At 46.8% G+C, this 24,364-nt stretch overlaps 1 protein-coding gene across 2 annotated transcripts; it reads right to left on the reverse strand.

Moving 5' to 3' along the window:
• Positions 1–902: 902 nt before the first annotated feature.
• LOC100382449 (Aldehyde dehydrogenase) lies at positions 903–5,198 on the reverse strand. 2 transcript variants are annotated; one of them, NM_001175190.1, is made up of 10 exons: positions 4,676–4,968; positions 3,508–3,576; positions 3,317–3,413; positions 2,680–2,886; positions 2,404–2,519; positions 2,209–2,313; positions 1,917–2,089; positions 1,729–1,819; positions 1,487–1,636; positions 903–1,419 (listed from the first exon to the last, which is right to left on the reverse strand). In NM_001175190.1, the coding sequence occupies exons 1-10, from the start codon at positions 4,856–4,858 to the stop codon at positions 1,174–1,176; spliced, it is 1,437 nt and encodes a 478-aa protein (NP_001168661.1). In that variant the 5' UTR covers positions 4,859–4,968; the 3' UTR covers positions 903–1,173. The 2 variants fall into 2 exon arrangements, with proteins under 2 accessions (NP_001168661.1, XP_008668343.1); XM_008670121.3 differs by having other exon boundaries at positions 905–1,636; positions 4,676–5,198.
• Between the last annotated feature and the right edge of the window lie 19,166 nt (positions 5,199–24,364).

Raw genomic sequence — 24,364 nt, forward strand, 5'->3', positions numbered from 1 at the left:
AGGCTGGGGGGCACCTCCATTCTATTCCCTTTGATCCATTGATCAAATGGTCGCGACTAAGAAAGATGCAATCTTTAACGGCATTTATGCATTGGGGCTCTATTGAATGATCACCATATTGGATTGAAAAAGCCGGTGACTTGCATCAGGCTTAGTTCATATGATTTTGGTTCGTCAACCTCCATCAAAAGGCATGAGGACATATGTTGAACGCAAAAACGTCCTCGCGGACGATCCAGCCTTGAGGTCCGGACGGTCCGCGATGGTGGCGTGGACGGTCCGCGCGTTAGTAGAATCAATTAGGGTTTCGAGTTTCTCGCGGGATTTGTTAGCTAAAACCGTAGGATTAGCTTGGGAAACGACTTGTAACAGGTCCAGACCTCCCTTTTATATAGATAAAGGGCTACGGCCGATTGAACCCCCCACAATCGATCAAATCAAGTCTACTTCTCGTTTTTACCTTATGCATTAGAAGTAGTTCTAGTTTAGCCCTAGTTTAACCTCCCTCTACTTCAAATCTTCACCTCTCTTCGGCTCTACGTCGACTAGAGACGTTTTTGGGTGGCCTGCTGACGCCAAGACACACACTACGATCTCTCCTCCCCGACGGGGTCCCTCCCCGGAGGCGAGATCTAGGCCCACAACGAAAAAGAAGACCTTCTGCGTCATCGTGAACCGTCCAAGCCCTAGATGCGGACCGTCCAGACGTACGCAAAGGAGTAGTCGCTCCTATGTCAGGTCCAGACGTACGCAAAGGAGTAGTCGCTCCTGCGTCAGGTCGCGGACCGTCTGGCCCTATGCCTGCCGTGGAGCCAACAGCTTGAACTCTAGTCTTCGGACGTAAGAAATCGGCTTCATCGACCAGTACGTACACATACGAGCCATCACATGACAGGGATTCAGATATGCCACATCCATGCATGAATGCATGATGCATCCGTCGAAGTATCCATTGTGAACACTTGATAATTGACAGGCAGACCACACTTATTAATGCAACTCCCTTACGTACAATTCGGTAACCCACATGTCAATGCAACAATATAATGCATTACACAGCCGTGTAACACAAGCACGGTTTGCATCTATTTGGCAGCACATGGCAGTGTATATACTGTGCCATCCATCGAACACGAACAAAACGCTTGTACTGGGCCCAGTTAGAAGGCCCATCTAACGCTTCTCCCTCGGGAAGCCCAGGAGGGCAAGGATGAGCGCGATGAAGCTGCCGTTGATGAGCCCCCTCAGGATCTTCTGCTTCTCCGTCGTGTAGGGCGGGTACCTGGCGTTCGCCTCGCCGCCAAAGCCGCGGACCAGGACCCCCTTCTTGTGGCTGAAGCAGTCGAACCCGAACTTGCCGTGGTAGCACCCCATCCCGCTGTCGCCGACGCCGCCGAAGGGCATGTACGGGTTGGCGAGCTGGGACGGGAGCCAAGTTAGAAGAAGATTTGGATTTTGCATCCAGTTGGTTTTTACTACGACTTACATGTAGCACGGTGTCGTTCACAAGCATCCCTCCTGCAGGCACGTCCGCCACAAACTCCTCCTGCAGCTTCTTGTTCTTGGTGAAAAGGTAGGCGGCAAGCGGCTTAGGCCTGGCGTTGATCAAGTCGAAGCTCTCCTCGATCTTTTCCACCTGCGCCAAACACAGTTTCCGAAACAATCAGACGAATTGCTCCATGCAGAGAATACGTACTGCAGATTGTTCCATGAACAAGGCAGGCAGACCGTCACGATAGGAAGCAAGGGCCCAAATATTTCCCCGGTCATGATTGCTGAATCCTGGGGGACGTCGAGCAACAGTGTAGGAGCAATTTTTCTGCAATCAAGAGAGAGAAAAAAAAAGAAACATTAACATGAATCAAAGAAAGAAATTCCACTGCCGTACCGATACCAGCTGCAAAAGTGATCCTTACAGCTGCTTCTCATCAACCTCGCCGCCGTACACGATCTTGTCAGCAACGCTTTTCTCTTCTATCAATTCCGTCAGTCTCCTGAAGTGCTTCGAATTCACGATACGAGACAGGTCCGCTGACTGCAGAGGATCCTCCCCGTAAAACCTTTCCAAAACCCTTTTCAAGGAGGCCACCTGCCAAAAGGATTTACATTTTTTTTACTTCACGGGTCAGAAATTGAAAATCCAGTTTTTTTTTTTTTTGGTTCTCCTTGCGCAAGAAAGTTACAGTGTTCGTGGTTATCTATCTATACCAGCTCTGGCGCAAATGATTTTGTCGTTATGATGTAGTCTGGGGCAATGCATGCTTGGCCGTTGTTGCATCCCCATTTGCCAACAACGATCCTCTTGACGGCAACCTGCGACGAAGACACCGGTTCTGTAAACAACTAAAACAATGATAATGATCTTGTTCAAAAACATGATAGTTCGCGCAGAGATGCATTTACATGAAGGTCAACATTTGAGTCCACAACAACAGGGGATTTCCCACCAAGCTCCAGAGCCACCGGAGTTAGATGCTTTGCGGCTGCTGCCATCACGATGCGTCCTACGGTTCCATTACCTGGAAGTTCGTTCGTCAAAACAATATACATGTCAGAATCCCAATTTCTATTTGCGTAACTGTGTGATGGGCTAAATACATGACTACATGTACGGTTCTACAAATTTAACAGCCTAGGAATCACCGAGCCATGAAAATTCATAGGTACTAAGAACTCGACCTGTGTAGAAGATCTTATCCCATCTCTGTTCCAGGAGTGAGGTTGTTTCTGCAACGCCTCCCTCCACGACTTTAATACAGGAGTTATCAACGTACTCGGGCAGCAGCTTCGCTAGCAATGACGAGGTAGCTGGCGCTATTTCTGACGGCTTCAGAACAACAGCATTTCCAGCTGCGATTGCTCCAATGACTGGGTCGATCGAGAGTACTACAGTGGACAAGTACAAGTAATTAATATTGGCTTGTTGCCCAAAAGCCTAATTAATACCATGAATAAACGGTCAAAGCATTGGTTTTACTAGTGGAATGAATTTGTGTTGAGCACGAGCTGTGAATCAAAGTCGAGATGTTGACTAGAAGCCAACTATGACCTGTGACGTGCCTGAAAGAAACTCGCGCGCTGCGTACAGCTCCTTCTGTGGGAACATGAGAAATTCATGGCAGGACCTTCTAGGCTCCATCGCCATCACGCAACAACAAACTGTCTAATAACTACCTTATCGCAAAACCTTTTTTTGCAGGTGTTTTTAGGAGAGTTATCTGTTGCTAATAATCAAATTCAAAAAACAGAGATAGTCCAGACGGGCAAGCTAGAAAAAAAAAACAAAAAGAACTCGTACAGTTTGGAATCAACTTACTGAAAGGGTAGTTCCAGGCTGAGATGATGAGCACCACACCGAGGGGCTCCGGCACGATTTGAGCAGAGGACGGGAACGTGGTTAAGGCCGCAGGTATCTGAGCGCGAATGAATTCCAAAAGACTCAATTCCGATCCAAAAGGTTGGCGCCGGACCAGCAAAACAGTGACAGTAGGAGGAGAATATAATTACCTTCTCGGGCTTCATCCAGCTCTTGAGCCCGTCGAGGGCAAACTTGCACGAGGACCTTGTAATCGATATCTGAGGCACCGCCAACAACAGATGCGAAGCAACACGCGGTTATCAGGTGCTCGTACTAGAAAAGTATGGACTTAATCTTGGAGTGATTACTGAGAACTAAACAATCTCTCGGGTTTTACTATTTTTGCTGCCACCGCATGGTACAAGATTTGCCGAGTGCTGCTGGTACGTAATTACAAGTTCAGGGTGAAGTCATTGTCAGAACACAGTGTTGATGACCACGTCGCCTCAGCTTTCAGCCATTTTTTTTTTACTACAACTCAATTCAAGCATAGTAGCAAGCGAGCTACGGTAAATTTTGCAGAACTCGGAGGCCGGGGCTGAGTCATATCACATATCTTAATCTTTTATTTTAAACTTTACTATACAAATAATATCATGTATAGTGCAATTTTTCTATTTTACACTATCTTAGCACAACCCAAGGGTGTCTGGAGGGAGAGGGCTAAATTTAATCCCGTTAAAGATATTAAAAATAGTCTAATTATAAAAACTAATTATACGGATAATTAATCGGTAAGACGAGTCTATTAAGTATAATTAGTTCATAATTCAATCATGTAATGATATAATGAATAGTTACTATTCATGAATTAAGTAGGTTTAAATTTATTTTTATAATTAAACTATATTTAATAGTTAGCATTTGAAAATTCGACGAAAAGCGTACTAAACTTGAGGAACCAAACACCCCCGACACGCAGGAGAATGAAGATCGTGGAAGCAACGCCTCCAAGAACAGAATCAGGGCTCAGGGCTCACTATGCACGTCAGCTGAATGAACTGGATGGTGTCCATCAGTCCATGTGTATCCGGGATGAGAGGGGGGCATCTCATCGGAATCCGAGGCCTCGTTACGAATTGGGGAACGCCCACGAGAGCGCGTGTAAAGTCAAACAATAAACACTAAAACCCATTAGAATCGGAAAGTAGGAAGCAGAGTAGTAACAGACTACGAGCATCTTGTCTCCACGGCGAAGAAGAACAATCGATCAGGAGCGTCCGGGGAACAAGAGGAATCATGGCATGGCCGCTGGCCGCATGGGAGAGCGATGTGAGGTTGTATCTATGCGGACCTCCAAAGCGCTAATTAGTTTACCTCGTGGAGGTAGGACTCCATGTGCGGCTTGGCCAGGTCCTCATGGAGCGCGGCGCTGATCTCGGCCTCCTTCTCGTCGATCATCCGGATGAGCCCCTTGAGCTGCTCCGCCCGCCACTCGGCCCGGCGCGTCCGCCCCGACGCGAAGCTCGCGCGCAGCTCCTGCACCGTCTCCTCCGCCATCCCTCCGTTCCTTCCCCTCCTCCTCCTCCTCCTCGTCCTCCTCCCTTAGGGTCACGGCAACGGAGGAGCAGAGCGACGAGAAGGCAGAGGGAGTCAGGTGGCGGTAGGCGCGACGGCTGCTGGCGGCGGCAGCCCTGTGTATATAATATATATACACGCGCGCGCTCACCGGATTACCCGGGGGATTGAATTGGACACGACTGCTCGTTTGGTTTGAAAGTTCTCTTCGCTTGCGGGGCCGCCAGCAATCCCTTGTTGAGGTTGGACTCGGACAAGAAATAATTACCATGGGGGAGACCGGGAGAGACGCTGTAGCTAGCTACGGTTTGCGAAGGCATGTTCCTCAACTCTTTCTTTGGTTACTATCAAATTTATATCGAAGAGAAGGACAAGGCCAAGATAAACTTTATAACACTCTTGGACATGTACTGCTTCATTCCGAATGTGGGCTCAGCATTCTTGAAAATGATGAAGACCATTCTAGAAAATCAAATTCTTCGCAACATCTTTACTTACATCAACGACAATCAACAACAACAAAGAAGATCATCTGATAGAACTCGCAGAAACATTTGTAAACATGCTAAAAGCTAGGCTCACACAAAGGCATTGAGGCCTCAACCCAGAAAAATGCATCTTTGAAATCCGTCAATGAAAAATTCTGGAATATTTAGTCTAACACAAAGGTATTGCGGCCTATCTTAACAAAGTAAAGGCAATAACAAATATAAAGACCCCAAGACTATGAAGGACGTCCACAGGCCGACCGGTAGAATAGTGTCCCTCAACAAAATTTTCTCACGTTCAACCGAGCAAAGGCTCCCCTTCCTCAAGACTTTGCACGAAGCAAAAAGACTTCGTCTAGGGGCAAGAACAAGAGACAACCTTCGAGTCGCTTAAGGTCTACCTAACAGAGTTGATAATGCTAGTCAGGCAAAGGCAACCATCTTGCTCTATGTCGTGGCTTCGCATAGCGTTGTCAACGTGACCTTTGTTCAAGAAAAGGAGGTCAAAAGCAAAGCACAACAATACCCGATCTACTCCGTCTCCGGAGTCCTCACTCAATCAAAATCTAACATGTCGGAGATGGAAAAAATATAGGGCAATGAAAAACTTGAGATCAAATGGGAAGGTCCCTTTGTCATCATTAAGAAGACTTTGCCAAACTCATACAAGCTAGTAATCTAAACAAGGAACAAACTCAAGCATGGATGGAAGTGTGAATACCTTAGAAAATTTTACATCTAGCCAGTCTCACTAAGCGAGGACCTTCAAAGTTCTCTATAATTTTCTCTTTTCACAACTGTCCTCGGGTACGTACTCTTTTCCTGACAAGGGAGTGAGATTTTTAATGAGACAGAGTCTTGTAACAATATATCTTAAAAATATTCTCTCAGAAAAGTGTCACGAGGTTGAAAGGCTTGAACACAAGCCTAACATTAGACACGGAAAAAAGTGCAACAGTCATCGCATCAGCAAAGACATGAAATCTAGCTAATTGTGTGTGACTAAGACACCTAAAGGTGTAAACGAACCAAGAAATGGTTTGAAGACGCCTAAGGGCATAGCCGAATAAAAAATGATATGAGTGAAGACATCTATGGGGGTAAACAAATCAAGAAATGGTTCGAAGACGCCTATAGATGCAATAGGATAAAAATGATCTAAAGGAAGATACCTAACGGAGTAATGAATCAAGAAATGATTTGAATATGCCTAAGGGCGTAGCCAGATCAAAAATGAGTTGAGCAAAGACACCTAAGGATATGAATAAATCAAGAAATGATTTGAAGGCGACAAAGGGCACACCTGAATCAAATGATCTTAGCAAAGAAACCTAAGGATGTAAACAAATCTAGAAATGATTTGAAGACACCTAAGGGCACAACCAGATCAAGTCTGACTGAACTACGATTCCATCTTGGGTTCTAGGACCAGTCTGCACTAAAACGGTCGCCCATGATGGATCTGAACTTCGATTGGGTCATGCTTGTTATGGATGGAAATTTAAGGAGAGAAGCTAATCAACCCAACTGGTGCTAACTTAAAATTCATCCAAGGTCAACGGGAATCGTCAAAACAAGTCAGCGGCCATATTCTGTTATGGTGTTGTGACACCGTTTGTTGGACTGTTAGCTCGTGTATCATGTTGGAGCCCATTAGGGGTGCGTCCAGAGGACTTGCACGCCTCTAAACTTTATATTATCAGCAACAACCAGCACCATTGGGGTTAGGTTTTGCTTAGATTCATTCTATCATTGAACAGTGTCACCGTTCATCGGTTTGTGAGAACCCACCTCGTGATCAATACAATTTTACATTGTGTTTTTTTGTTCTTGCTTATGTTCTTGATTGTGCTAATAGGGATAGGCCTTCAAGGTGAGGTCACTCTTGTGTCACGGTTGATAACCAAAGGAGCAGTGGTGTAGTGATTGCGAGGATTTGTTTGCTCGGACCCTTGGATCATCAACGTCGAGATCTCCACCCAATCAAGTTATCATACCACATGGAACATCGGGCCTTGCCCTCTATCAGAGTATATCCGAACATTAGGGAGAGGATGATTGTACCTACATAATAGATAATACCAAGAAATTAAATGGAGTGCCAGTAGCGTTGAATCGTTTTACCTACACACTAGATAAATTAAACTCAAAGTTTAATGAATAATAATGCACCTATAAAACTTTACCAATAATCTGTCAAATTCTTTAACTAATATAAGAGGAGTGTTGAAGTCACATATTCCTGCGTCAAATGCACTAGAGAGAGTGAAAATACCCCTACATGGTATGGACTCTACTTGTACTCCTCATCCTAGAAAAAAGGGAAGGACCAGATAATTCAGTATTAACCAAGCAGGGACATCTGTAGTTGAAAGTTAATCAAGTGAATGCATCGTGCTTCCTTTTGGCTATTCCAGAAGTGACATGCCCTAAAGGTGAACGTCCTAGTACAACTGTGTGCATAAACAATAGCATAAGGACTACATAACAACTGGTCTCAAATGATGAACCAGAAGCTACCACAAACTATGTAGAATCAGTATCATGTAGATCGAGGAAACAAACACGACTAGAGACATCTCCTAACAACTTAGAGATAATTGCATTATATGAAGTCGCATGTAAATATTCTTATCTATGGTGCATGACTAATCACATCTAGAAGATGTGTAGTTTTGAAACCACAAATATCCTCGTAATTATCTATAAATATAATATGTCATGTGTTGCCAAAATGAAAACTAGCTATATTAAGAGTAATATGACTAAGTGTATTTCTTCTAATTTTTTTACCTCGAGAATCTAGAATGAGGATGACGTGAAAATCCTGCAAGTTAAGTTTTTGATATTTTGGCTGATTTATTCATTAAATCCTTGTTTGTAGTCACATTTAGAAGATGTATCCAACGTATAGGGATTAGACATTGGAGTGATCTGTAGGGTTAAGAGGAAGAATGGCCCTAAATATTAGCCCTTGTTATTCAATGTAGAAGATCATAAGCTATATAGCCTTCAAGGTTGTAGGTATTGTTGCACTCTTTTTCCCATTGACTTTCCCAGAAGTTTTGCATAGAAGGTCCTAAATGAGACATCAAAATCAATAAATAGAGCAGCACTTCTTTCTCCGATTTTTTGTAATTGTGATATTCATTTCTTTATATGACAAGAAGAAGAGAATAGAGAAATGCTCTTTTATGCCTAGATTCAGATTCTGGACTCTTGACTTCACGCTCATATCTCTACACCTATAAAGTGGAAGTTTTGTTAGCATCCCCTCGCACACGCCCAGGAAAAAAAAATCCCCCTCCGATGCGACACACAAAAATAGAAATGGTGGGCGAAGTATTTCAGCTCAGGCCATTTAGTTCAGGGAGGAGAGAACAACTCTTGTCTTCTAGCTAGTGCATCCCATATCATTTGTTCTATGAATTGAATTGATAAAATTTAAATATATATAATAATAATATGAAAATAAAAATATAACTGTGCAGGACTGAGATGGTAGCCTAGGCACAACATGATTCTTGGGTTGAACTAGCATGGACCCACTTTGAATTGTGTTGGGCCCGTCCATGCTATCATTTATTGTGCCTCAGGCCAACCTACCAGGCATGATCCATTTGACCATCTATAGTGATAACTATCGAGTTATATTCGGTATTAGGGCGGCCTAATCTTCACGACAGTAGGTTGATAAATAGGATGGTTGGATATAAAAGTAATGGGATAACAAGGTAAATTTGCTGAAGAACAGCGGGTAACTGACTTTATACCTGATCAAGGTCGGAGGTTACCAAGCGACGGGGAGAGAGACACCGAAACCATGTAAATTTCGACTCGATCTCCGAACGACCGCAGAACCACAACTGGATCTAATCCACACAATGCGAGGCAGCCGTACTAGAACTCGCAAGGTATGAACTAGTGAATCTTAGAGTAATCTCTTCACAAGTCCAGGAGAACAAGGAAGAATAGGGGTAGAGTAAACACTCAGCAACTCGGCTGCGGTAATCACTTGGATAATCAAATCATCAAAGGTTATCAAAAGTTGTGTTACATCATAGACATAGGGGAGTATTTTACTAGTAACAATGAGCCTTAGATAGATATAAACACGAAAAGAAAGTATTTTAACGTGCTAATGTGAAGGGGCCTCTTCGAGAGATCTCTAGAGCTAAATTCCGCGTGGCTGTTTAACTTCTGTGCAGCTTTTAGTATTTTGAAAATAACTTCTCTTATGAGTCTCCAAATGGCATGGGGCTAGATGCGTTGGAAAGCTGACTTGATAAGCTTTCTCACCATGCATAGTATGCCTAATGAAACTTCATAGAATTGTGCAGTTTAATACAGAAACTTGGTCATCAAGCAGATTGTTGACCTTCTGACCAGTCAGCACTAAAGTAGGTCAACTGCCTTGTTGAGAGATCCGATTAAGTCAGCCTTAGAAGCATTGGAAACTAGACTACAAGAGCTTTCCAAAATGTACTTATGGGCCTTCATAGCTGTAACACCCCTGGTGTTACTGTCACTAAACCTTGAGCATAACATCATGCGCATGGGCATATCATGTGTTTGTTACACCTAGAGTGCATTCACTAGGTAAAAATTTCAAATGAGTTGTACTGAAGTGACTTGGTGCGTGGTTAACCCTAAGATAAAGTGTTTAACCTCAGATCAGGGCTTATGGATATAAGTGAAGCCCAAATAAGTTAAAACCTCAAAACTCATTAGAAATGATCATAAGAATCATCTTTGATGGACTTCAGTGAAACCAAAACCCTAAAGTGCTATAAACCCTGAAAAGACCCCTGGAAAAAACCCTAATTAAAACCCTAGGGGGTTAAGTGCAAATTTTGTACACTTTTGGACCAAAGTGCAAAAACCAAGGTAATATAACACCACAAACTATGTGTTTCTCACATTTAAGGATTTGCAAGGCAAATTGTGAGATTTGGACTTATTTGCAAAAAGGACACCCCATACCTCCATGTGCCTAAGTCTGAAATGCAGTGCATGAGGTCAACTTTGGAACCCTGTATATCTCAGTTCCTAAGGAATTTGCCCTAGGTCAACACATCAAATTTGCAGAGCTATAATAAAAGTACAACTTTGCTTAAGTGATTAAGCCTTGATCACATATAAAATTTGGAGTACAATGAGCTCAAAGTTGAGCTATCAGTCACACTGATAACTGAATTAGGGTCACTAGTGACATTGGCAGGACTTTGGGATCGAATTGGAGTGGGATCTAGTGATCGATTGAGGATGGTTACTATAGTTGAATTGTAGCTGGACTATTGAGCTAAAACTTTGATACAGAGAGATTGTCAAGTCACCACATAAAATTTGAAGCAAATCACGCTGCAAAACGCTATGTCAGAACGACTGAAGCAGTTCTTGATGGTACAGTAGCAAAAAGATCTGCTGGTTCAGTGAACCTCACCCCCGGTGACCTGCGCGCCCGGATTCGCGTTGGTCACCGTGATTCATGCCTGGCACGTAGTAGATATCCACGGGGTGGTGAAAAGATCTCACGGGGGAGCAGATTTGGTCGCGGAGGAAGCTTATCACCGCGCATGTAAGCCGTGCGACGTGGCCGGACCACCGGTGTTTCCATGGAAACTCCGGTGACCTCGGTTATGCCACGTCGTGGCTCGTTACTATGTGGTAGTAACCGTGGAACACTTAGGATTACAATCTTTGAGTCGTTGCACCGGTGAACGCTACGACGAAGCCACCAGTGCTCTCCCCTCTCTCCGGCCGCCAGCGCGCCAATCCAAGTTCACAAGCCACCACCCCCGGATCCTATAAATTGAGTGTGCCATCAGCTCCGCTAGGTAGTCAAGCATCCAGCGCACCCACTCGTGTCTCAGATTGTCCACCAAAGCTCCCCAATTTGAGATTTCCCCCAAATCGGTCAAGAACACCGCGTGTGTGAGCTCGCCGTGGCCAACTCTCCATAGGTCCGATCATGCTCTCCTCGCTCTTGTTTTAGCATCCCTGTGTGCTTGTGATGCTTCTCGACCTGGCCAATTGAGCTAGAACCCATAGGAACATCGGGAATGCTTCGAGTTGTCCGTTGATCGCGCTGTCACCGTGGGCAGAGAGATTAGGGGCTAGAACCTTGCAATTGATCGAGGGGAAACGATTGTTAGGAGTTAAATTAAGTGTCAGCCAAGCTAGAGCACTAGTTGTTGCGTATCTTGGCCGGTACAGGCTCGTCGGAGCTCGGTCTATCACCGTCCACGGCCAGGGATCTCGGGTTGTAAAGAATAGAAAGGGGATGGGTCTTTATGCAGATGTCAACGAGACAGAGAAACAGTGGAGAGGACTCTTTACGGGTTTTTCAAATCGCTAGGGTCTTCTGTGTAAAACCGTCACCGCGGGCGCATTTTCGCCTGTCGTGGGCCGGCTCGGGCCAGATTGAGTCCATTACTGTGCATCCTTTCTCTTTTTCTTTTTTCTACCAGACTTAAAGAAATCATAGAAAATTGTAGAAAAATTCTAAAAAGGTGAAACCAATTTTATTAGATTCCTAAATTCCTCTAGAATTTAATAAAAATAGTTCCAAGATTTTTAGTCCAAACCAGGAATCATTTAGTATTTAAAATGGCCAAAACCTAGTCTCCTGGAATTTTAGAAATTATTTAATGACTCCAAAAATCACCAAACTTTTTGGAAAAACTTATAATAATATTTAGATCCTATGAGTGAAGTTTGACTTGTTTTGGACATGGTTTGATTCCCCAAACCTAAAACCCTAGTCTTTTAGGTAGTGTCTGCCTTATGAAAGTGAAGTACTGACTCTGAAGACCCTAGTTCCCTGAAGTACCGTGAAGGAAAATTGTATTCAAGATACAACTTAATGTATCTCTACTATCATTGCATTTTGATAAGTATTACATGAGCACTCATGGTTATATATGGTTATATATAGAGAACGAAGAAGTAGTGGTTGAAGAAGAAGGAGCTACACCACCACTGAAGACCCACCTGCCGGGAACTCTTTTATTTTGATATTTGTGGAGCAGAGCCCGACTCTCCTACAACACAAGGCAAGCCCCGGTGCATTTGCCACCCCCTTGCTGTTTTAAAATCTTTCTCACTTGCTTGATGCATTAGGTGATAGGAGTTGGGTGTTAAACCAATTGCTGCATTCCCTTCCTTGGAACTGTTTACCATTCCTTGATTACCTATTTTATGAAAAGGTTTTTATGATGCTTAGCCTTGCTTTAGAAAAACAAAATGTTTTGTTTTTAACAAAAGATGATGCTTCAAGTGGGATGGAAGGATTTTCAAAAATAAAACTTGATGGTGGATCCATCATGGTCGTGATGGGTTCAACATCGGAAAAGATGTACCTCTGTCAGGTACCAAACTTTGGGTGGAAATGATAAAGCTGAGACCGGGCGGGTGACTTGCACGAGAAGAGAGTCTCGGTGTAATGTCTCCGTCTGAGTCGATTAAGGACCGTCTCGATGTGGGCCTGCTGACCGAGGACCCTTTAACTGGTCACATGCCTCATCATGGGTAAGCTTTGCCTCGGGCAGGATAATACAAGAAAAGGACAACATGCAATGGGAGTGGAGAGATGGCAAGAGTAGCATGTACCCTCCGTGGTAAGAGGCTGGATGGTGGTGTATCTATGCTCTCGATTAGCGTGAACTCGGTCTGGTCTTAAGAAACCCGGTGGCGAGTTGACATATGCAAGGGTTAAGTGCTACATATGTCGTGTGATTGGAGATCCTCAGCTGAGTATTAATTGATTCGGATCGTCGTTACTTCTCGGACATGAAGACTTGGTCACTGACTTACACGTAGCACTCCAGTAAACAAAAAGGGATTGATAAAAGGATGGCTAGTTGTCACACCCGGTTTTGGAAGGCAAACCGAATGCGAACTATGTACGTGCCAGGATCAGAACTCACGTACACATCGATTACATAAATGAACATCATCACACAATGCTCGAATAATAATTAAAAGAGTACTTATTACATCATAGAGTCATAGACATCCACATAGTCATTGTCTTAACAAGTAAATCAAAGTACTAGCGAAACGCAGTAAAGATAAGGCCTTCACAGGCAGCTGACTGGGGGTTGCCGCCAACCCACACCTAGAATTCGTCGTAGTCTTGGAACTCCTGGAAGTCTCCTTCCACGGCTTCACCTTCTCCTGAGCAGTGGTTACAATGCGGACAACCTGGTGTTTGGTGGTAAAGCAAGGATGAGTACACATCAACGTACTCAGCAAATGTCCCGTTTGGCTGAAGTGGACTAGCTTTATGTGGGGTTAGGCTCAAGCAGTTGCTTTTAGTTGGTCAGGTATTTATCATTAGTAGAAGCCAGATTTTAGCATTATCCAACCCGTAAACCATTTCCTCATCGAGGAACAACATCATCATAGTCGAACCAAAACCATAACATAATCCTTGTATCTCGAACCATCTGTATCTCTAATCAAAGAGGATCCCAAGGCTGCTCTTAACCGTGAGCACGGCTGATATATCAGTTTCACTACCCTCTGCAGAGGTTGCACACTTTACCCATGAGTCATGATTCCCTTTCTACCCGGGGAGAGCTAATCCCCATTGACCACTACCTAGGTGGTCCGGCAGGGCATCACTACGTAGCTTTTACAAAGATTCCCTAGAGATCATAGCTGCCCGTTAGGTTTCTCCAGTTTGATAAACACAGTACCCCTCCCCGCAGGAGAGTGACTAACAAAGAGCAAAACGAAAGAACCTCGGCACTCAGCCTCGGCAGAGCAAGCACTGTGCCTGGACCCCATTGACGGCACGACGGCTAAGCAACTACACCTCTAGTTCATCTAATTAATCAGCTAAGGGCATCCCATTTCACCCTCATGGTTGCACTGTTATCCCGGGTGGTCTCTCAACGAACAGGTCCTTACGGAGAGGTACTCAGGAAACAGCCTGAGCCCCCTAGAGTATCACAAGATCATCAACATCATCAGGATAACAGTATCATAAATAGTCACATCATGTTCATTGATTAAGTTAAGGCAATAGCAGAGTGCTAACCATAACAACCCAATAGGTCATCAAGGACAAAGTAAAGTGTAAAGCTAGTCAATCCTTAGGTTTCAAGTAAGTAATGCGGGGTAAGTCATAAATGAATAGGACATAGTGGGACAGAGGACACTTGCCTTCACCAAACTGCTGATCAGGGACTTCCTCTGCAACTTCCTCGGGAAACACAGACTGCTCGTTGTCTACGTAAAGTAATCATTCACACTATGCACTTGGGAAGATAACAAACGAAAAGCAACATACCAAACATATGCAGCAGAGAAATCACAAGTTCATAGTAGAAAAGGGATAGGCACTCTGGTGTTCCCTAGGTCTGGGGTAGAGGACTATACAAAGTGATTCATTATCCACTATCAGGTTTAAGTCAGTGGTGGGATTAAATTATTACATGGTTTTAAGTTCCTAAACTTAGGTGTTTAAGTCCATAAACTTAAGTATTCTAACTTTTATTAAAGTCTACCAACTTCTAATTATCTCAAATAGGGTTTCAATAACCTTAATCCTATCCTAATGATTAACCATTAATTGGTACATGGAAACAGCAGGGAAACATTGTTTAAATAGATAGACAAAAACATCATGAGCATTTTGCAATTTGAAGCACCTAATTTGGAGTTCATATGACAAAGTTATGGATTTTACAAGTTTGGGGATTAAAAATATACCCTAAATACCTATTTTGAATTAAATAAAAGGTCCAGGGACCTAACTGAGAGAAACCAGGGACGGCGGGTTCAAATTCCAGAAAACCGGGGGTCTCTTTAAGAAAACGCGCGGGCGAAGGGGTATCGGGCTGCTACGGCCGTCAGATCTAAAGCGAACGGTCAGGATTAGATCCTGCGGGCGGGCGCGCGAGCGCGCGGCGGGCTGGGCGGCTGACAGGCGGGGCCCAAACGGCAGGGAGACGGGGTGCGGGGGAAGTGGGCCTGGGCCGCTGGATCTCCGGCGGACGGCCAGGATTAGGCTTGGCCTAATCAAAACGAGGCCGCCCGATCTGGGACGGACGGTGGGGATCGGGTGGCCGGCCTGGGCTTCTCCTACGGCTAGCTGGGGCGGCGGCGCTCGTCCCCGCGGCGGAGGACTCGCCGGAGACGAGGGGCGCGGGCGTTTGGCGGGTCTCTGGGGCGACCTGAGTGGCCGGGAAGGTTGGGGAGGGCACGGGGAGTCCTCTGGTGGGGTCTAGGTCGGGGCAGGGGCACCGGAGGGGGGCGGTCTACGGCGGAGCGGCTCGGCGGCGGCATAAAACATCTCCGGTGAGGAATTAAGCGCAACAGAAGGCAATACACGGGTCGATAAGGGCGGGAGAGGTTCTTTACCTCAAGGCGGGCTCCGGGGACTCCTCGGCGGCGGCAATGGCGCGACGGTGGCCCGGGGCGGCGGTGGCGGACCTCCGCGGCTGCACGGGGAACGGCGGGTGAGCGCGGGCAGAGAGAAATAGGGAGGGGGAGAGGGAATTGGGGCGCGTCCCAGGTTGCAGACGCCGGGGCGAAGCTCACCGTGGCAACGGACACGGCGGAGCTCCAACGGCGGCCGGGAAACGAGCTCGGGACAGCGGGGATTTGTGGCGGCGGCGCTCTGGCGTGCGCGCAGCGAGGGAGAGGTGGAAGAGGGGTCCGCTAGAGCGCAAAAGAGGGAGGGGGAGAGGGCGAGTGGGGCTCGGGGCTCAAGTGGCCAGGGGCGGGTCAGTTGCGAGCTCCACGCGCGACGTGGGCGCGGAGAAGGCGGGCGCACGCAGCTCGGGCGGCGGTTACGCGAGGACGAGGGAGCTGACAAGCCAGGCCCGCGAGCAGAGAGAGAGGGGAGAGCGGAGGCGGGCGCGCGAGAGGCGGCTGCGCTGACGGGCGGGCCCGCCAGGGCAGAGAGAGCGGGGGGGGGGGGGGGAGAGAGGCGCGCGCGCGGAATGGGCCTAGTGGGCCGAAAGGCCGAGGGGGGGTGGGCGAGCGGGCTTCTTTCTCTTTTCTTTTTATTCTGGAATTGTTTTCCCTTTTCTTTTTATTTTCTCCATTTGATTCAAATCCAAATAAGCCACAAATCCAAATTAGACTTTCCAAGAATTATGCACCAAGCAAAAGTGAAATCTAGGGTTCAACATGATGCAACAACTCATACTCCCTTAGGGTTTAACCTATCAAACTATAATTACAAATAAAATAAGCACTTTTCTCCTATAGAAATGAAAAAGAAAAGAATGAGGAAGGATGAGAAAAGGGAGGTAACACCTGAATTTGTGAATATGAGCAAAGAAATTTTATACCCCCAAATTCAGGGTGTTACAAACCTATCCCCCTTAAAAGAATCTCGCCCCGAGATTCAAGGTTGGTCAGCAAAGAGTTCAGGGTATTTGGCCTTCAGATCATCCTCTCGTTCCCAGGTTGCTTCTTCCTCAGAGTGGTGACCCCATCTGACTTTGCACATTCTGATGGTGTTCCTCCGGGTGACTCTGTCTGCAAACTCCAGAATCTGCGTTGGCTTCTCTATGTAGGTCAGATCCTCCTGGACCTCCAAACCCTCCACTGGCAACTGTTCTTCTGGTACTCGCAGACACTTTTTCAATTGCGACACATGGAACACATTGTGCACTGCTGACAAGCTCTCTGGTAGGTCAAGCTGGTAGGCCACTTCTCCACGCTTTGCTTGGATCTGATATGGTCCGACGTACCGAGGTGCTAACTTGCCTTTAACTCCGAACCTTCTGACTCCCCTGATAGGTGACACCTTCAGATAGACGTAGTCTCCCACTTCAAAACTCAGTTCTCTTCTCCTTCTGTCAGCATAGCTTCGCTGTCTTGACTGGGCTGTCTTCAGGTTCTCCCGAACCATTTTGATATTCTCTTCGGCTTCAAGCAAGATGTCGGGGCCAAACACCTGTCTCTCCCCAGGCTGGTCCCAATGCAGCGGAGTCCTACAACTCCGCCCATAGAGTGCCTGAAACGGCGACATCTTCAAGCTGGCCTGGTAACTATTGTTGTAGGAGAATTCTGCATAAGGTAATCTTTTGTCCCATCCTGACTTGTCTTGCAACGCACAGGCTCTCAACATATCCTCTAGGATCTGATTAGTTCTTTTAGTCTGACCGTCTGTCTGCGGGTGATAAGCTGAGCTGAAGTTCAAATGGGTGCCCAAAGCTTCTTGTAGCTGCTGCCAAAAATGAGAGGTGATCTGCGTTCCTCGATCTGACACTATCTTCTTCGGCACACCATGAAGGCAGACTACCCGTGACATGTATAACTCAGCTAACGTTGCTCCGGTGTATGTTGTCTTCACGGGTATGAAATGGGCCACCTTTGTTAAGCGGTCCACGACCACCCAGATGGAATCATAGCCGGCCCGGGTACGAGGTAGGCCGACTATAAAATCCATCCCGATCTCGTCCCACTTCCATTGAGGAATCTGCAATGGCTGCAACAATCCGGCAGGCCTCTGATGCTCTGCTTTGGTTCTCTGACAGCTATCACAGATGACGACATATTCTGCGATCTCTCTTTTCATGCCATACCACCAAAACCTTCTTTTTAAATCCTGGTACATCTTCTCGCTCCCTGGGTGTATGGAGTAGGCTGTCTCATGAGCTTCCTTTAGGATCAGCTCCCGAATAGGTTTGAGGTCGGGAACACACATTCGGTCCTTGAACCATATTACTCCCTCTTCGTCCTCTCGAAAGTCTTTGCCTCTTCCTTCTAAGATCAGCTGCCGGATCTTATTGATGTTTTCATCATCCTTCTGCCCTTCTTTGATCTCCCGCTCCAGGGTGGGCTCTAATTCCACTGTTACTCCTTGCGTACTGTTCAGGAAACCGAGGCTCAGTCTGTCGAACTCTTTGGCTAACTCATACGACATCGGGTACGAGGCCAACATATTGACTTGACTCTTCCTGCTCAGAGCATCTGCAACAACGTTGGCTTTGCCTGGATGGTAATGTATCTCCAGCTCGTAGTCTTTGATCAATTCCAACCATCTTCGCTGCCTCATGTTTAACTCTGACTGGGTGAATATGTACTTCAGACTTTTATGATCTGTGTAGATGTCACACTTCTGCCCATACAGGTAATGTCTCCAGGTCTTTAAGGCATGAACCACTGCTGCCAACTCTAGGTCATGTGTGGGATAATTTTTCTCGTGGATCTTCAGCTGCCGAGATGAGTATGCTACCACTCTTCCTTCTTGCATCAGCACACATCCCAATCCGGTGTAAGAAGCGTCGCAATATACTGAGAATGACTTGTGAACATCAGGCAGGACTAACACAGGAGCTGTAGTCAATCTATTCTTCAGTTCTTCGAATGCTTCCTGACACTTTTGGGTCCACTTAAACTCAACTTTCTTTGCTAGTAACGCTGTCATTGGTCTAGCAATCTTTGAGAAGCCTTCAATGAAACGCCTATAGTATCCGGCCATTCCAATGAAGCTCTTGATCCCACGAACATCCTTCGGTGCTTTCCAGTTCAGGATATCTGCTACTTTCTTTGGATCCACTGCTAACCCATCTTGATTTATGATGTGACCCAGAAATAAGACTTCATGAATCCAGAACTCGCATTTGCCCAGCTTGGCATACAACTGATGCTCTCGAAGTCTTTGCAATACCATCTTCAAATGCTCCACATGATCTTCCTCACTTTGAGAGTATATGAGAATATCATCGATGAACACTACCACAAACTTGTCCAGATAATCCATGAACACACTGTTCATCAGGTACATAAAGAAGGCTGGTGCATTTGTCAAACCAAAGGACATAACTGTGAACTCATATAACCCGTACTTGGTGATGAATGCCGTCTTCGGTATATCTGAGGGTCGGATTCTGAGTTGATGGTAACCTGACCTCAGATCTATCTTCAAGAATACGCTGGCACCTCTGAGCTGGTCGAACAAATCTTCTATCCTTGGCAGGGGGTACTTGTTCTTGACAGTGACTTCATTCAAGGCCCTGTAGTCTATGCACATCCTTTTGGTACCATCTTTCTTCTCTACAAACAACACTGGAGCGGCCCAAGGCGAGGTACTTGGCCTGATGTAACCCTTCTCTAACATCTCGTCTATCTGCTTCTTGAGTTCCACCAATTCTGGTCCAGACACTCGATAGGCTCTTTTGGAAATGGGGGCGGTACCAGGGATAAGCTCTATGGCAAATTCAACCTTTCTCTCGGGTGGCATGCCCGTTAGCTCCTCGGGAAACACATCCGGAAAGTTTGACACAACCTTGATAGCCTCGAGCGGGTTGGGCTCCTTACTATCAACTGAAATCTGGTGACAGACTCCCTCTTCTGATTTAGGCATCCTTAGCTCGGCCACTACCTCTTCTCCTGACGGGGACTTCAATGTTTCGGTCCTCTTGTCACAGCTAACATTCGCTTCATACTTCATTAACCAATTCATCCCTAGGATGACATCTATCCCAGGGGTGTCTATTACTATTAGGTCACTGGGGAACCTATCCCCCTTATTTCCACCATTATATTTGAGCATATTTTATCTGTTTGCACCTTGCCACCAACCGAATTAATCCTCATGGGCAGCATCATTGCCTCTACTGAGATGTTATGCAATTCTACCCAGGTTGCAGTGACAAATGAATGAGTTGCACCAGTATCAAATAGCACTTTTGCGGGATGAGATTCGACTGAGAACATACCTACTGCCACATCTGGTGCATCCTGGATCGCTTCGGCCTCCAAGTGGTTCACCTTTCCACGGTTGTACGCTTGGTTACGATTGCCTGCTATCGGCTGCAGTACACCTTGTCTTGTTGGAGCATTGGGGTTGGCCTGCTGCTGAGCCATCTTCTTTGGGCACTGCATCGCCCAGTGGCCTTGATCTCCACAGTGGAAACATCCTCTGCCTCCTCCTTGCGCTGGGGCTGCTTGGTTGCTCTGATTTGCTGCTGGGGCAGGAAGGCGAGGTGCCTGGTTGTTCTGCTTCTGATACTGATTACCTCCCTGCTGGCTGTGCTGACGATACTGCTGCTGCTGCTGTGGGTACTGCCTCTGAAACTGCTGCTGATGCGGACGCTGATTCTGATTCTGATATCCCTGTGGGTGACCAGGTCTGCCTTGCTGAGATGAACTGCCTGAGAAACGCGGACGGCTGATGCCTCCGGACTGGGGTCCACTCATCTTGCGCTTCTGATCTTCCATATCCTTACGCTTCTTCTCAGTCATCACTGCCCTATCGATCAGGTGCTGGAAGGTGGGGAAGGTGTGATTCATCAGCTGGTAATGCAGGGGATCCACCAAACCTCTCATGAACCTGTACTGCCTCTTAGCATCAGTGTTGACATCCTCAGGTGCATAACGGGACAGCTGCAGAAACTTGTCTCTGTATTCACTAACGGACAGGGGTCCCTGCTTCAGAGCCAGAAACTCCTCCTTCTTCACGATCATTAGTCCCTCTGGCACATGGTACCTGCGGAAACTCTCGCTGAATTCTTCCCAGGTGATGGCTTCGAGGTCAGCATGGGTGGCGAGGTAGGACTCCCACTAGGACTGGGCTGCTCCCCTCAGCTGACGGGGACCATACAGAACCTTCTCCCTGTCGTCACATTGGGCGGTGCGCAGTTCCCTCTCCACTGCGCGCAACCAGTCTTCTGCATCCATGGGGTCGGCAGAATGGGCGAAGGTAGGAGGGTGCCCTCTCATGAACTCACCACGCTTATCTCGTGGCATCTGGGGCATCTGCACTTGCAACTGGGGTTGGGGTTGCTGTTGAGCCTGCTGCATGGCTGCCAGAGTCTGCCCAATGGCCTGCACTGCCTGGGTCTGCATCAAGAACATCTGCTCCACTGACATCGGGGTGGTGGGGGAGGCTGCCTCTGTTGTTCCTCCTGCTGGTCGTGCTGCTCTTGCTGAGCACGCCTGTTGCATCGGCGCCTGTTGTCAGACATCTGTGGAAGACATTCATACATCAGCATTGATCTTACAACCCTTCAGCATAAGAAAAGAGAATACAGAATTCTTCATGACACTGAGTGAACAAAGAGCTTCACTGATCCTCATTATGATTCAACACAGCTTCTCAGATAAGAAGGAAAGTAGAAGTAAATGGTTTCCCAACTAAACAACTGACTTCATTAACATTACTAGCTAAGCCAAACTGCAGGGGAAACCCACATGTTGGCTACAGTCATTACAAAGATTCAAATCAAGCACAAGTTCATCATAACAAGCATGAAAGCAACTGATAAGCAAACTAAACTAAATGGAAGCAACTGATAAGCAAACTAAACTGACTACCTAAGACTGAGACATCTGACTTAAGAATTATTACAAACTCCGACGCTAACAATCTAAGGATCCAGATCTATCCTGGTCTTACAGACAGGGGAACCATAGGTGTGATGACCACGTGGCGGTGAGCGGTAAGGGTGCTGAGTCCTGACAGGAGCGGGGGAACCACCCTCCTGGTGATGGCGCTCTGCCAACTCAGCACGCAACTCCGCAATCTCCGTTCGAGCCCTGCTTAGCTCGTCCAGAGAGTGGTCCAGCTCAGTGTTAAGCACTGCGACTAGGTTGACTGTGCTGCTCAACCTAGGATTAGCCTCACCAACAGGTGAGACAACCACACTCTCGGTGCTGCCAGTAGGGCGGTGGGGGTAGTACCGAAGGTTAAGACCGTCGGCCACCCCACCGAACAAAGAGCAGTACTGGGAGAGTGCACGTCGTGCTGCATCCTGCATAGCCGCCTCTGCAGTGTCCCTCTCGGAGATGGAATAGTGCTCCGAAACGGCCTCCGCACCCCGGAGGTCATCCTCCGGACGGCGAACTAGGCAGGTAGCCTCCCAGCGGTCCGGGTACCTCCCGCGACTGTGCTGGTAGACTACACAACGATACTCGATCGACCAGGTGTGCCGGTCGAAAGCCTGGCGCAGCAAGGTGTCGAGTGCGTCGTGGAAGTGACAACCGCGAGCGGCATCACGGGTGATGGGTCGGGCGACCCATCCTTCCGCCTCCTGCGGCTCAGAGGACTCCATGTTGTGGTCTGAGTCGTCGTCGTCGGGGTCTCCTCTAGTAGCTCCTCCAACAGCCGGGGCGTCCCGCGGCGGTGCAGGGGGCGCCTCCAGCTGGGCCACAGAGGAACGGGGCCTCACGGACTCCACCTCTCGCTGGGGTGGGGAGGAAGAGCCCTGCTGCTCTCTGTGCTGGCGCCGGCGTTCCTGCTCCTCACGCAGGCGGTGGTGCAGCCTCTCCAGATGACTCGACTGACCGGACACGGTGCGGTGCAGAGGACGCTCCGCAAGTCGAGACGGCAGGAAAGGAATCACCGACTTACGTGCAGTGTGTCTAAGACGAGCCATCTACAAAAGACACCGTAAGCACAAGAGTAAGAACAGAACTAATTTGACAAGTGAATAAACCATAGACAGAATAAGAAAAAAAAATTTTTAACAAGGTATGATATAGTATATATATGTAGTAAAACATAGGGTTGGTCGAGGTGACCGACTTTTGAAGTAACATCAGAGATCAAGGTGAGAGGGAAGGTCAATAGTCCTTAGCACGACCAGTGCTACTCTAGGTCAGCGGTCCTACAGTCAGCACAGCTTTGATACCACTTATGTCACACCCGGTTTTGGAAGGCAAACCGAATGCGAACTATGTACGTGCCAGGATCAGAACTCACGTACACAGCGATTACATAAATGAACATCATCACACAATGCTCGAATAATAATTAAAAGAGTACTTATTACATCATAGAGTCATAGACATCCACATAGTCATTGTCTTAACAAGTAAATCAAAGTACTAGCAAAACGCAGTAAAGATAAGGCCTTCACAGGCAGCTGACTGGGGGTTGCCGCCAACCCACACCTAGAATTCGTCGTAGTCTTGGAACTCCTGGAAGTCTCCTTCCACGGCTTCACCTTCTCCTGAGCAGTGGTTACAATGCGGACAACCTGGTGTTTGGTGGTAAAGCAAGGATGAGTACACATCAACGTACTCAGCAAATGTCCCGTTTGGCTAAAGTGGACTAGCTTTATGTGGGGTTAGGCTCAAGCAGTTGCTTTTAGTTGGTCAGGTATTTATCATTAGTAGAAGCCAGATTTTAGCATTATCCAACCCGTAAACCATTTCCTCATCGAGGAACAACATCATCATAGTCGAACCAAAACCATAACATAATCCTTGTATCTCGAACCATCTGTATCTCTAATCAAAGAGGATCCCAAGGCTGCTCTTAACCGTGAGCACGGCTGATATATCAGTTTCACTACCCTCTGCAGAGGTTGCACACTTTACCCATGAGTCATGATTCCCTTTCTACCCGGGGAGAGCTAATCCCCATTGACCACTACCTAGGTGGTCCGGCAGGGCATCACTACGTAGCTTTTACAAAGATTCCCTAGAGATCATAGCTGCCCGTTAGGTTTCTCCAGTTTGATAAACACAGTACCCCTCCCCGCAGGAGAGTGACTAACAAAGAGCAAAACGAAAGAACCTCGGCACTCAGCCTCGGCAGAGCAAGCACTGTGCCTGGACCCCATTGACGGCACGACGGCTAAGCAACTACACCTCTAGTTCATCTAATTAATCAGCTAAGGGCATCCCATTTCACCCTCATGGTTGCACTGTTATCCCAGGTGGTCTCTCAACGAACAGGTCCTTACGGAGAGGTACTCAGGAAACAGCCTGAGCCCCCTAGAGTATCACAAGATCATCAACATCATCAGGATAACAGTATCATAAATAGTCACATCATGTTCATTGATTAAGTTAAGGCAATAGCAGAGTGCTAACCATAACAACCCAATAGGTCATCAAGGACAAAGTAAAGTGTAAAGCTAGTCAATCCTTAGGTTTCAAGTAAGTAATGCGGGGTAGTAAGTCATAAATGAATAGGACATAGTGGGACAGAGGACACTTGCCTTCACCAAACTGCTGATCAGGGACTTCCTCTGCAACTTCCTCGGGAAACACAGACTGCTCGTTGTCTACGTAAAGTAAT

The sequence above is a fragment of the Zea mays genome, chromosome 2, assembly GCF_902167145.1.
Source record: "Zea mays cultivar B73 chromosome 2, Zm-B73-REFERENCE-NAM-5.0, whole genome shotgun sequence".
Lineage (NCBI taxonomy): Eukaryota > Viridiplantae > Streptophyta > Magnoliopsida > Poales > Poaceae > Zea > Zea mays.